Below are 13,001 nucleotides of genomic sequence, written 5' to 3'. Positions count from 1 at the left end.
CAGGATTCAAGCACATCGGTGGCAAATGCTCTGCAAAAGTCTCCTGCAGCAGCTGGAAATTTTCCCAAATATACAAATATTTAGGAATGTTTTTTGCTATGCAAAGAGCCATGAGATTGTAAAGATGCAGGGCTAAAGCCCCACATTCCATGTTCCCAGCACAGGTAGAGAAGGCAGCAGACAGGACCACTGGAGGGAGACAGGGCAGTGAGGGCCAGGAGAGGACAGTGCTGAGCCAAATAAAGAAGCAAAAAACTTCATGGTCCATTTGTAGAGTTTGCTTTGGTGAACAGGTATTTTAAAAAAAATCAACATTTGTACTTTTGATGGAACCAAAGGCAGAAATTTTCATTTAAAGAGCAGCTAAAAGTGGACATGAATTCCATACCAATTTGTGAGGGTTCATGGATATTCAGTAACTCCCCTCACGGCTATGACACCGTCCAGACAGGAAAGCAGTAAGGTAAGTCCTTCCCTGGCTGTCACAAACTAACAAACACCTTAAAAGCTGTGGTGAATATCTATTTTGTGTTTTTTATTTATGTGCAATGGAGAACAGGACCCTTTTCACATCACTGGTGAGTGGAGGAGGTGAGAGGAGTGATGGAACAACCTGCCCATCCCCAGCAGCATCTGCCTTGGGGCAACTCTGCTGATTCCCAGAGGATTCTCCAAAGCAGCCCAAAAGGCTCATGGCCATGGGGACTGTCCATGGCACAGCTGTTCATGTGGTCATGGAAAAACTGAGAGGGGCTGAGCCTGAGCATCCCTCGGGCACCACTGAGAGTACCACGGTCCCAGTCTCTCTGAAACTGGATTGAACCAGAGAGAACTGGATCCAACCAGAACAAAGAGGATCCAACCAGAACAAAGAGGATCCAACCAGAATGAACCAGCTGAAAGGGCTCCAGGAACAGAGAGTGACTCACTCCACAACTGCCGACCCCTCCTCGTCTGACTGTGTCATCTCGTCCTCGGACTGGTCGCTGAGCAGGTCGCAGGGCAGCAGGGACGAGGTGTCTGCCAGCTCCAGGACGGGGGCGATGCTGGGCCGGCGGTTCCCGGAGCCGTTCTCGGCTGGCAGAGTCAGTTTGCTGCTGTTGGCAGGGCGACATTCCGTGTTCTGCAGGTCCATGGCCACTGTACCTGGATGTGGCGGGGAGAGAAGCACAGCAAACACTCTAAGGAGGTGCAGAGAGCTGAGGGAGCACCCTGGAGCCCTGCACAGGGATGAGGGACAGCCCAAGTGACGCTCAGCCATCCATGGGCATGGGGAGTGCAGGGAAAGCCCCCACCAGTGACCTCCACTTGGGCACTGTTGTGTGGAGCATCTCCCCGGGGGCACAGCTCAGTCGGCCCAGGGACTGTCCCTGTCTCTGTTGCCAGCTAAAACATTTGCCCACCTGCTTTCTCACTGAACAGCAAAACCTGGCTCTGTGATGATTTTTATCATTGTGATATATCTGTGAGACGAAAACCCTCCAGCCTAACCCCTGCCTGCAGCTCCCTGTAGGCTCTGGGAGACACCAACCAGGTTGGGAACAGCCAATTTAGGAATCATGTCTGCCCCTCACTGGGACACTGCCCTCCCCATGGACACCTCATCACCCTGGTGGTCCTCAAGCCCCCAGGGAGAGGCAGGCAGGCAGCAATTCCCTCATCCACCTGATCAGCTCCAGGTCTTACAAACACAGAATTGTTAAGGCTGGAAAAGTCCTCTAAGCTCACTGATTCCAACCATTCCCCCAGCACTGCCAAGGCCACCACTAAACCACAGCCCCCACATCATTTAAAACCCTCCAGGGATGGTGACTCCACCACTGCCCTGGGCAGCCTGTCCCAATGCTTGAAGAAATTTTTCCTAATATTTCTTCCACTGTGAAGAAATTTTTCCTAACATCCCATCAGGGACAAGAGAGACTTCCTCATCCCATCCTCCAGCAGCTTCCAAAAATCCAACTCACTGATGGAGCATCCCACTAAGCAGAGCCCAGGCACTGGCCTTGCCAGACACCACTACCCTGCTGGCACTCCCATCATTTTTGCCCCTTCCTTCACCCTTTGCCAAAGGTCCCTCTGTGAAGGAGCCGTGTTTGACGGGAACAGTGACAAAAGTGCTCAGCAGAGCTCCCTGCGCCTTGCTGGGGGATAATCTATGCAAATTGCTGCTCAGGAGTACAAACACATAAATTATTTGCCTGGAATATAACGCGCTCGTGTGGCGCAGCCTCCCCCAAACCCGCTCTCCCCAGATACAAGCGGGAAGTAATGACTCATGGTATTCCTCATCTGCACAAACGCACCGCTCGCTGCAGAGCAAACGGCGCTTTCCTGGCGCTGGGAATCATAAACGTGATTTAGGACGTGGCCAGCGGCATTTCTTCCTCCAGCCCTGGAAATAATTGGGGGCTAAATCCAGGCTTGGGGGGGTTTATGCAAACACCCTTAATGATAACAGACATCGTGAGGTTTAATAATGATATCTGAGCTCGCTGAGGACACCCAGGGTGCCAGGAGATGTGTGTGCTGTACTGGTGAGGTGACCGGGACGGGGGGTGCAAAGGGGTTTTTGGCACTGGTGGAGGTTTGCAAAAAGCAAAACCAAACCAAACCTGGGAAAGGAAACGAACCCAAACTTGAGGAGGGCAATAGAGGGGTGTGTGCAGGCTCCTGCTCCCCCCTGCCCACGAGCCCCCAGCTCACCCATGCTGGCGATGATGCTGTGCACGGGCAGGCGGGACGGGCCGTCGTAGCTGCCCCTCCCCGCAAAGCCCTTCTTCTTCTGCTTCTCCTCCTGCTTGAAGATGAAGGCAGAGTTCTCCTCCTTGGTGATGTTGATGTAGAAGCAGGTGTCGGACGCTGCCATGATGTGCCGGGGGCCGGGGTTCAGCAGGATGCTCTTGTTCTCCTCCCTCCGGATGCCGATCAGGCACACGCCGTACCTGCGCCGGGAGCACGAGGGGGGAATTCGCAGCTGGAGAGAAACCCCCTCCAGGGCTTTGTCCCTGCACAAGGGACCCCGCAGCGCCCTCCTGACCCCCAGGGATGCAGACTGGCAGGTATCTCCTGCCCACCCCTGCCCGTTGCCCCCCCGCTCTCACTTCTTGTGCGCGTGGAAGGCGGCGTAGGTGAAGCTCTTCCCCTCGTACTCCATGAAGAACTTGCTGTCTCCCATGCGGATGTGATAGACCTCATTGCCCGAGCAGCGCCCGTACATCCGCTGCCACTGCTCCGGGGACTCCTGGCCCTCCCTGCAACGACAGCAGCAGTGCTGGGATGGATCCCTTGGTGCTGGGATGGGACATCCCATGGTGCCAGTCAGGACACCCCGGTGTTGGCACAGACCCCAGCACACTGGCCAGGGCAGGGCACCCCTGGCACACCAGCCAGATCCCGGGGCAGAGCCACAGGAAAGGAGCACTAATAATCTCTGAAGCTGCCACCGAGCCCAACAGCGGTGAGATGACAGTGGTGAGATGACAGCAACACATCACCACGAGCTGTCGGCGTTTGCTGAGGACAAGCTCGTTTCCATCCCGGGTTTTAAGTGCCTTTTTATTTAACGAGGGCCCCTGCAGAGTGCAGAGGGAGGGTTCAGAGCCCGTGTTGGCAAACAGCTCCGAGCATGGGGTGAGAGTCATCTGGCAAGGATGTTTCATAACTGTTTTGATGGCACTTTACCCAAAATTCAGACATTTCTGACTGGCCAAGGAGCGCAGGACACACACACCACTGCTCTACCAGGCTGGCAGAGCTCCCTTCAGCCATGCTGGATGTACACCCACCAAAAAGCCTGCAGGATCTGGGTATGCTCAGGCTGTGAATTCACCTTCCTGCAGTGGGCCTGTGCCAGCATAAAGATTTTTTTTTTTCCAGTCTCTGGAAAGGTGGCATTGCCCAGCCCATCTGCACTGGGATGGTTCCCCTACAATATGGCTTTTGCTCCTGACCTGGATGGGGGTCCCAGACCCCACTGTGCTACCCCAAACACACCCCAGACCCCCATCTCGTCCCCTTGGGCTCAGAGACCTCGGTGCTGCCGTCTCTCCATGCTCAGGTAGGAGCAGGGGAGGCCAGGGGTGGGGAGGGGAGGGGTGGGAAGGGGAGGGCAGGGGCAGCACTCACTGGCCACGGGAGGTGTGCACCAGCAGCGTGATGAGGGTGGAGGTGGCAGGGCAGACGCAGTTCAGTGCCAGCATGGCGTATTTGCACTCCTCTTCACAGACAACGTGATCTGAAAGGCAGAGGGGACTGTCACAGCAGGGAGGGGGACGGATGGTTTCCCTGGCTGGTAGTGCCTGGGGATGTGGTCATTTTGGGGTGGTGTTGGGGACGGGGTGTTTCCTCCTCCTGCCAATCCAGGAGGGCTTTCAGCTGATCACCAGGTGGGGCACAGCCCCTCCAACTCACCTGCAAACTTGACATGAAATTTGTTTTCTGGCTTTAAGATCTGAACATAGAGGGGGCAGTTTGGAGCGAAGTCTTTGACAGCCCAGGCCCTCAGGATGGTCTGGTGGTCCTGGCCAAGGAGAAGAGCAACAAGAGCTACTTGGCTGATGGTTTATTCTCCTTGACGCTTCTACACCTGATGAACTGCAAAACACCCACCACCCTGGAGAAGTACAGCAAGGGCTCCTCCAGCTCCTGCTGCTAATGGGGGATAACTGTGCCCCAAAACCCAGCACTGATGGGAAATCAGGACAGCAGAGGGAAGGTGAGGCCACAGGGGGTCAGCCACCACTGTACTGCTGCATGTCCCTGTGCCATCCCTGTGCCATCCCCGAGGCTCTCCACGGCACTCAACCCCATTCTCTTGTCCCAGCTGCCTCCCAGCACCCTCCTGTGCTGGGCAGAGGTGAGATGCACCCATGACCCCAGTCCCCACTGCCTGGCACACGAACTGTCTCAGACTGTGCCATCCCCTGTCCGGGCTCACCGCTGCAGTCCGGTCCACCTCGTTCCGGCTGCTGAGGATGAAACAGGCTTCTCCATTGTCCATCCTGCAAAGAGACAGCAGTGACCCCATGAACTGCATTGGCCTACAAAGCTGGGCACTGCCTGTACCAGCCAGGGCGCTGCCAGCCCCCTCCCAGCCCCCAGAGAAGGGACACCCTCATTGCACATCTGGGGTGACCTCACTGGGGACCCTCCTCTGGGGTGCCAGGACCTGCAGGCAGCTCAACAGCGTGGCAGGACCGGCCTCGCCGGGGGTGTGCAGGGCTGCTCACTTGGCTCTCATGAGGTCCTGGTCCTTCAGTGCAGAGCCCTGGAGGTAGATCACTCGCTGCGACCACAGAGGGATCTGCAGGACCCGCCGCACCTGGATGTCCATCTCTGTTGGGCAAAGGATCACCACGTAGTAATCCTGGAAGAGAGAGGCCGGCGTGGGTCGGTGGGCCCCCAGCCCAGAGAGGCCGCGAGCCCAGCACTGTGGGACAGCACGCCTGGTCCTCACCTGCAGGCGTGGGTGGGCATAGAACTCGTTGAGGAAGTCCATGAGGAGATCAATCTTGAGGGAGCTGACGCAGAGCACGACGTGTTTCTCCGTCTGGGCGCGGTGCCGGCTGTAGTTGCCGCCCGACTTCTGCCGCTCCATCCACAGGTAGACGAGCTCCTCGAACTGCAGGCGGAGGCAGAGAGCTGATGTCCCCGTCGGCAGGGCTGCCCCGGGGCAGGCTCTGCGTGCCTGTCCCTTCTCAGCCACGCAGGTCTAACCTGGAGCGGCAGCACGACCAGGGCGACGCAGATCATGATGACGACGAGGAGCTGGGAGGGCCAGATCTTTGGTGTCACATCTCCGTAGCCCACGGTGGAAAAGGTGACGATGCAGAAATAGAAGGACTTGAAGAGGGAGAGCTTCTCACCCGCTCTTTCTAAATGCTGGATGCCACAGGTCCTGCAGGGAGAAAGCCCCATCACAGCCCAGGAGACAGGGCAGCACAACCCCAACAAACCTGCAGCTCGAAGTCATCCTGCTAAACACAAGTGTCACCTCAGTCTTGCTGGACCAGAATTGTAGCCTCACCAAGAAACACATCCATGGCCCCAGCAGCAGGAGATGCCACGGGCCAGGGGCACTGCTGAGCTCCGAGATGGCATTAGTCACCCACATCAGAGCACCATCTTTATTGCCAAAACCTCATGAGCCTGAAAGCTTCATTTCCTCTCCGTTTAGCAACTTAATGGTGTAATATGCCTCAAATCCAAGCCAAGGGAGCCAGGGGAAGATTCAAAGCCTAATTTAGAGCTAAGTAGCCAGTGATGAGCACTGCACCCCCCACCCCAAAGGAATGGCCTTGTTGTTGGAAATACAGGGTAAAAGGCCCAGTTAATTAACAGGAGCCCCAGTGGCCTATTACACAGAGTTGGGGGGGGAGGAAGAGCGTGGTGAGAGCCAGCGAGTGTGATGGGTTCTGGTCAATGAGCTGTCACACATCAGAGCCCACGTCCCTGTGGGAAGCTGCTGTCCCTGCTCTGAAACTCCTATCACCCTCTGAGAACACCCTCATCCTCACACACGCCTGCTGAAAAGTTTCTGTTAAAGTCTTAGAGTTAGGGAGGATAATTAGTTTGGTTTAGAACCTCCCTCCCAGTGTTCAGGGCTCCGGGAGCGAAGCAAGGCAGGGAGGGGTCAGCCCTGCCATCACCCCAGGATGGGCGCAGCTGGTTTCCCTGGATGAGGAAGGGGATTTAGTGAAATGAAGAGCAACACTCACCCCGTGAAAACGAGACACAGGAGGGTGCAGATCAGAATGAGCACCTGGTTAAACATCGCGGACTGGGTCCTTTGGATGGCTCGGTGCAGGTCGTTCTGGGGAGAGAGGAGAGGGCTGACCCTGGCTCAGGGAGGCTGGAGGTACAAACTCCTCCAAGTGTCAGCTGTTCTCTTGCTGGCTCCAGCAGTGCCCCCCCAGATGAAGGTCAGGCCAGTATTTGGCCCTTGGAAAGGGATGGACATTCCCATGAGCAGGTCTGGGATCTGCTGCCCGGAGAGACAGCTTGAGTGGGCACGTGGGAATGGCTGAAATATCTCATCCCTGGCCATCCCTGTCAACGTGCAGCTCCTGCTGCTCCTCCACAGCAGGTCACAGCCTGGCATTCCCAGTTGGTAAAGCCTCACTTCCCACCAGCCCGGCACAGCTGCACACACTGAGCACTGAAACCTCCCCAGAGCTGGGGGTATCCAAGAGCTCCCCTTCCAATCCCACTGCCCTCCACATCCCTGAGGAGCTGGACAAAAGGGGTCACTCACTATCATGTTCTCCAGGGCATACTTGGCCAGCCAGCAGTTCAGAAACACGGGAATGAACAAATTCCGCAGAGGAGGCCAGAATATCTACAAAAGCAAGAGTTGTTTGCAGAAAAATCCATGCTCTTTAAAAAAATAAATCTATAAACAGCCAATTCAAGCCCTTTCTGGAAGGATCCATCTCCAAGCTGAGCAGAGGCCAAACACAGCCCTGCTCCTCTGGCTGCACCAGAGTAGCTGAAAAGGGAGAATGGATTTTGGGATAAGGCTCCAGAGAAAGTCATTATATTGTAAAATATTGAAGGAAAAACTTCCTGGCAGCTTTAAATGCTACTTGGCCAGACATCCATTTTTCTTTATTTCACCTCCAGAACTACAGCACTTTAACTCCACTTAGAGCTGCTCTCAAATGTCACCGGGAAACACTCACCGTGATAATAAACGGCACCGTGTTGATCATCTCAAGGATGAAGGAAATGCGAAAAATCTGCTCCCAGATGTTCCCCTGAGGAATTAGAAACAAATAAGAATTAAATAAGCTTAAAACTTTCCCAAAGGACAATTAAAACGCTCCCTCTCTGCCGCAGACCCTGCTATAGATGAGGGAAATATGCTTCAGGAGCCAGGAAGATGCTCTGGTTTGCCTGCAGGAGAGATGCAGTGGTGGTGGCAGGCACACTGAGGTCAGGAAACATTCCCAAACCCTCCAGTCCTCTCCACAGCCACCACATCCCTCTCTCTTTCACTGTTGCTGGGGGACAACAACGCTTCATGCAAGGAAGGAGAGTGAGAGTGCCTGTTACAAATCGCTGGCACTCAAACCAGGGGGGTGACGCAGGGTCTGAGTCTCTTCTGCCAACTCTCCCCGGGTCCCTGAGAAGATGCCATTTGTTAAGGTCACTTTTTTTTGGCTTTTTTAAGGGGCTTTGGTCCAAAGGAGTCAGCTTGTTCCTCTCCCTCTGGCTTGGAGCAGTGCCCACGGAGGCAGCAGAGCTCGGCACAGGCAGGAGTCACGCTGCCGAGCTCAGCTCCAGCTCCTCAGCCTTAGGAATCTCAGTGTGTGTCAGTCTGACCTCCCTTAAAAACACGTGTAAAACAGGTCTGAATTTAAGGGAAAGCAGAAAAGGAAGATATTCTGCTCTGCACAACACTCATCCAGGAGCCCAAGGGGGAATGAGAAAGGAAAACAGGCGGAGCCAGCGCTGAGACAGCGCCGAGACAAACATCCTCCTGGGACACTCCACCTTCAGGCAGCTCAAAACAGGAGAAATGAATTCATGCCAGGGGGGCAGAGCCAGGCTGTGCATCACTACCCCCTGCCTCCCTGGGCACTCACCTTGTAGCTGAGATAGATGAGCAGCATGGTCTCCAGAAAGCTGATGAGAGCGATGCTGACCTGCAGGGACACAGGGAAAGGCTCTGGGGGCTCTCTCCGGGCTCTGTCAGTCCATCAGAGCTCACAGATCCCCCCTTCCCCGTGCCAAGGGGAGCCCCTGGGTATCACAGGTGGGGCAGAGCTCCAAGCCCAGCTCCTCTGCGCTCCCCCCCAACCATGCCAAGGGCTGGGTGCTCACCTGCACAGCCCACAGTGGTGTTTTTCTGTCCACCCAGAAGATGTGTGACCTGCAAAGAAAATCCCAAAGGGATCTAAGCTGTAGCCCAGCCACCAGTGTCGTTACCCCCCACAGAATGCAAATCCAAGGGCACTGGTGCAGGACCAGCACAGGTACTGGTGCTCCCTACTGGCCAGTTTGCTCAAGCAGTCTCTGCACTGGGAATAAGGCATTCCCAAGGGTGCAGTCACAGGCTTTCATCCATGGATTTGATTCTGGCATGATGCTCCACATCCCTTGAGCATCCCCACAACCAAGAAATGGCCACAAGCAGCTGCCAGCAGCAGCCACCTCCATCCCTGCATTCCCACACCCTGGCAGGGCCAGACCCCAGCACTGGAGCAGCTCTGACTCACCAGTTTATGTTCGTGGACTGGTTAAATGCTGTGTAATTCTGCTTTTCACATTCCCAGCTAGGAGAGAAAGAGCAAGGAAGAGCAGTCAGGAACAGGGATGCTGGGATTGACCCCCCCCCGGCCCACGTGGTGCCCTCATCGCTGGGTGCTGATGCTGGGGGAGGCACCAGGACAACACTTCCATGGATCCAAACACACTGATTCCCATAGCCAGGGCTTTCCACAGGAGTCTGTCTCACCCAGGCAGCCTTGAGCATCTTATTACTGGAGAATAAAACCCCTCAGGTAGTTAAACCCATAGCAGAGATGCTGTGGAACACCAATATTCCTGAGGTACAGCACTCCCTGGCACAGCGTGGAACACGGGGAACTGGGAATTACCAGGTTACAATTAGCAAAAGCTGCTGAGCTTCAGCTTCTGGGACAAGGCAGAGCATCCTGCCAGGCAGCAGCACTGAGCCAAGCTCTCCCTGCCTTGCTGTGAGGGATGTGTTCCCGCTGGCCAGCCTTTATTCTGTCACACACCCTCAGGAAAAGTGGAATTCCCTGAGCTGCAGCTGCACTAAACCTTTCAAGGATGAGCATCCATGTCCTGCTTCGTTCTCACGGGTTTGGAAGCACTTTTGGAACGTGCAGGTGCACTTGGTAGCCTGCAGCCTTTACACAGAGAAAATCAAACTGCCAATTGTCCGAGCTCTTGGAAAAAAAAGCACAATAGTTTGTGAGCTAAACAAAGCAAGGACATATTAAAAATAGGCTTATACTGAAACCCAGAGCAAAGCTGATGTATGGAATCATCTGTCACCTCAAGGACCTAAACAGCACAACGTTATTTCCCTCCCAAATGCTTAAATGGGATTTAATGTAGAAGTATTCAAGGGCATCAGTGTTCAGAAACTATTTGCATGGTGATGCACTCGAGTCGTGAGCTCTTGCCTGTGTCTGAAGGCCACGGTGCCCCCCTGGCCAAGCCAGACAGCACTTGGAAATGAACGTGACCTGAATTCTTCCCCCATCCTCTCCCTGTGCTCCAGGCAGGGCCAGTGAGTGCCCACACACCCATCCATGGGATTTGAGCAGGGAGCAAAGCCCTCTAACCTGGGAAAATTTCCTAAAGCACCAATTCAAAGAGCTGGAGCAAGGAAAAACCATCTCCACACCTGCTGTGAGCAGCTGCCACTGCCCTCACCCCCAGCCCTGCCCAGGGGCACTCACCAGCCTATGCCCTCCTCGGGGTTGTCGAGCAGGACACGGACGATGTACAGGAGGCACGTGAGCAGCTTCAGGGAGAAGTTGAAGAGCCGGATCCTCAGGCCTGGGGTGGAGGGGAGCATGGAATGGGGCAGGCAGAGTTCCTGGGCACCCCAAGCCCCCTGGGCACCCCAGGCACCCTCTGCATCCTGGGTGCTCCATGCACACCCCGGGCAGACCCCCACAGCACCACCCCTGTAGCTTCCCACAAGCTCTGCACAGCCCCACCCACCACAGGACCCCTGGGAGCCCCAGGGCAGCACAGGAGTGTTGCTCAGGCCTTGCCCAGGGCTCTTTGTGTCCTCCCCCGTGCCAGACACACAGGAGCCGAATACAGAAATAAATAACGATGAGTCAGCTCCTCGCTGACCCCAATAGATGTGAGAGACGAATGAGGAGCTGCTGGAGTGTGCCCCCCTCATTAGCAGGCATCCATTAAAAAGCACCAGACCAGAGCTCACCACACTGCAACCAGCTTGTAGGAGCAGGGACAGCGAGCAAAAACTGCTGCTTTATCCACTCTCCCTCCCCAGCCAGTTCACCGGGTCGTTACTCAAATTACAAGTGAGAAATTCATCACATTTTCATTAAAAACTTCCCCGTGGGCACCCTGTTGTGCTGGGCTCCAGCTTTTTAACAAGACAACAGGATGCAGGGAGAAAAAAAGAAAATGTGAATTTCTAAATTAACGAGCAGGCTCCCTCCAGACAGCTAATGATATCTCGGAGAAAGAAAATAAAAACACCATCAGTCAAGTGGAGGCTAATCCGGGTGGCTGGAGCAGGAGTGGGTAGCTCATGGCCTGCCCTGGCTGTCCCCACGGCCTCAGGGAAGCACATGGGGACACTCACTCCCTGATGGGGACCTTTGCTCTCTGATAACCACCGGCAGCTCCGGGCACCCACCCTGCTCCCAACCAGTTTGTCCGGCTGATTCCTGTGCTGTGGCTGTTCCCAGGGAGCAAAGGTGGCAGGAGGCATCCCATCCTCCTTGTGCAACCACGACCCCCAAACCAAGTTGGCCAACACCCAACAGAAAGGCCAAGAGGCAGCAGCAGCCCCGGGCTGGGGACACAACGGGGACACGGCCACCAGCAGATGGCAACGGCTTCTCATCCCACAGGACTGGCTCGGGCAGGGTTTGGTTTCCCCCAGAACACACACACTCCATGCACAGAGCACTCACTGGATCGCTGGTTTTTGATGAAGAAGAGCTTCAGCCGCTCCTTGAAGGTGTTTTCATTCACGTAGAACTCGACCTGCACCCTGCGGGGAGAGCGCCCGGAGGAGCCCGTCAGTGGGGTGGCAGGGCAGAACAGCAGCCCCCAGGAGCCCTGTCCCCCCATCCCAGCTGGGGGACCACCTTTACAGCCCACAGACAACCCTGGACTCAGCCCCAGGCTCCCAGAGTACCAAACCACCAGTACCACCAATACACAATACATCAATGACTGTCAAAGCAGCAGGTTTGACCCACAGGGCCAGGTCTGCTTTGGGCTGAGGGCTTTGCTTTCATTCCCACACAACCAGCTGACATCAGACCTACAAACTTCTCCTTCCACACACACTTTACAGTGTGCCCAAAACTTCTCAGAGAAGTAGTGGCCTTGGAGCAGCTTCCCCTAGCAGCTTCCCCTAGCAGCTCCAACCCCCACAGCTGCAGCAGAGCAGGGGCTGGCAAGGGCAACATCCCCAGTACTGCCCTGGCTCTGCCTGGGTAGGAAAAACATTCAGCATCAAAGCTGTTAAAAATCAATTCAGCTCTGAAAGGAGAAAATTTCCCTTTGTTGCTAAGATACCACATTTGGTCATTCCAGAAAAACCCAGGAGCTGACAACCAACTCCGAACATCACTTGGCATCTGGAGCCACTGGTGACTCGTGGCACAGGGACGAGGCACTGGGACAAGAGTCACCTGCCAGGGCACTTCACAGGAAGCAGCAGTGAGGAGCCACATTTCTGGCGAATCCAAAAATGTCCCATCCACTGCTGTGACCACCACAGGCAGTGTCCCTTCATGGGCTTCTCCTGCCTCCACCCCTGACCCCCGCCCACAGCCCTCCCGCCAGTCCTGCATTCCAGGTGGATGGGAGAAAACCTCACCAAGGCTGGAGGTTCCTCCCCATGGATGTCAGCAGGGGCTGGGATCAAGCCCACCCAGAGGAAGGGTGTGTGGGCAAAACCAGCCCCAGCTCAGCTCGTCTGTCGTCACCTCCCCGGTACTTTATAAACACCTGCAGCCCTTTGCCAACCCACTGGTGACCCCGGGCAGGTTATAAATCACACTGGTCCTGCCAAGTGCCAGCAAAACGGGATCAGTTCCTCCTGCTCAGCTTCAGACTGAGCAAGACAAAGTCTGCTCATTATTAGTTCAGCCCATAATGGAGTTAAGTGCCACGAATTAGCCTCTTCACCCGTTCACTGTATTCAACAAGTCCCTTAAGTAAGTGCTACTGTTATTACTCATTTTTTAACTCCACGGAAGAGCTCATCAAGACCTCATTAATCAGGCCTATCTCCCAGGCAAGGCACA

General features: G+C 55.2%; 1 protein-coding gene across 11 annotated transcripts in view; it reads right to left on the bottom strand.

The window, feature by feature from the left end:
* The window catches only part of KCNT1 (potassium sodium-activated channel subfamily T member 1), an 81,134-nt gene that overhangs the window by 12,516 nt on the left and 55,617 nt on the right, over window positions 1–13,001 (bottom strand). For 10 of the 11 annotated variants that reach the window (XR_010435436.1, XM_064676665.1, XM_064676666.1 and 7 more), the window contains 17 exons: window positions 11,655–11,734; window positions 10,434–10,533; window positions 9,219–9,275; window positions 8,824–8,872; window positions 8,586–8,645; window positions 7,680–7,754; window positions 7,253–7,336; window positions 6,717–6,811; window positions 5,716–5,896; window positions 5,456–5,620; window positions 5,229–5,365; window positions 4,937–5,000; window positions 4,411–4,519; window positions 4,126–4,234; window positions 3,102–3,251; window positions 2,704–2,942; window positions 930–1,146 (listed from right to left, as the gene is read on the bottom strand). Coding sequence is in view for 10 of the 11 variants with exons in the window: in XM_064676665.1 (XP_064532735.1) it covers window positions 930–1,146; window positions 2,704–2,942; window positions 3,102–3,251; window positions 4,126–4,234; window positions 4,411–4,519; window positions 4,937–5,000; window positions 5,229–5,365; window positions 5,456–5,620; window positions 5,716–5,896; window positions 6,717–6,811; window positions 7,253–7,336; window positions 7,680–7,754; window positions 8,586–8,645; window positions 8,824–8,872; window positions 9,219–9,275; window positions 10,434–10,533; window positions 11,655–11,734 (1,971 nt within the window). In the remaining variant the exon portion in view is untranslated. The remainder of the gene's footprint in view (window positions 1–929; window positions 1,147–2,703; window positions 2,943–3,101; window positions 3,252–4,125; window positions 4,235–4,410; window positions 4,520–4,936; window positions 5,001–5,228; window positions 5,366–5,455; window positions 5,621–5,715; window positions 5,897–6,716; window positions 6,812–7,252; window positions 7,337–7,679; window positions 7,755–8,585; window positions 8,646–8,823; window positions 8,873–9,218; window positions 9,276–10,433; window positions 10,534–11,654; window positions 11,735–13,001) is intronic. The other variant, XM_064676664.1, reaches the window with a different exon arrangement.

This window comes from Pseudopipra pipra, chromosome 20 (genome assembly GCF_036250125.1).
Source record: "Pseudopipra pipra isolate bDixPip1 chromosome 20, bDixPip1.hap1, whole genome shotgun sequence".
NCBI lineage: Eukaryota > Metazoa > Chordata > Aves > Passeriformes > Pipridae > Pseudopipra > Pseudopipra pipra.
The sequence above is the reverse complement of the archived record's forward strand: the minus strand, read 5'-3'. Positions and strand labels throughout refer to the sequence as shown.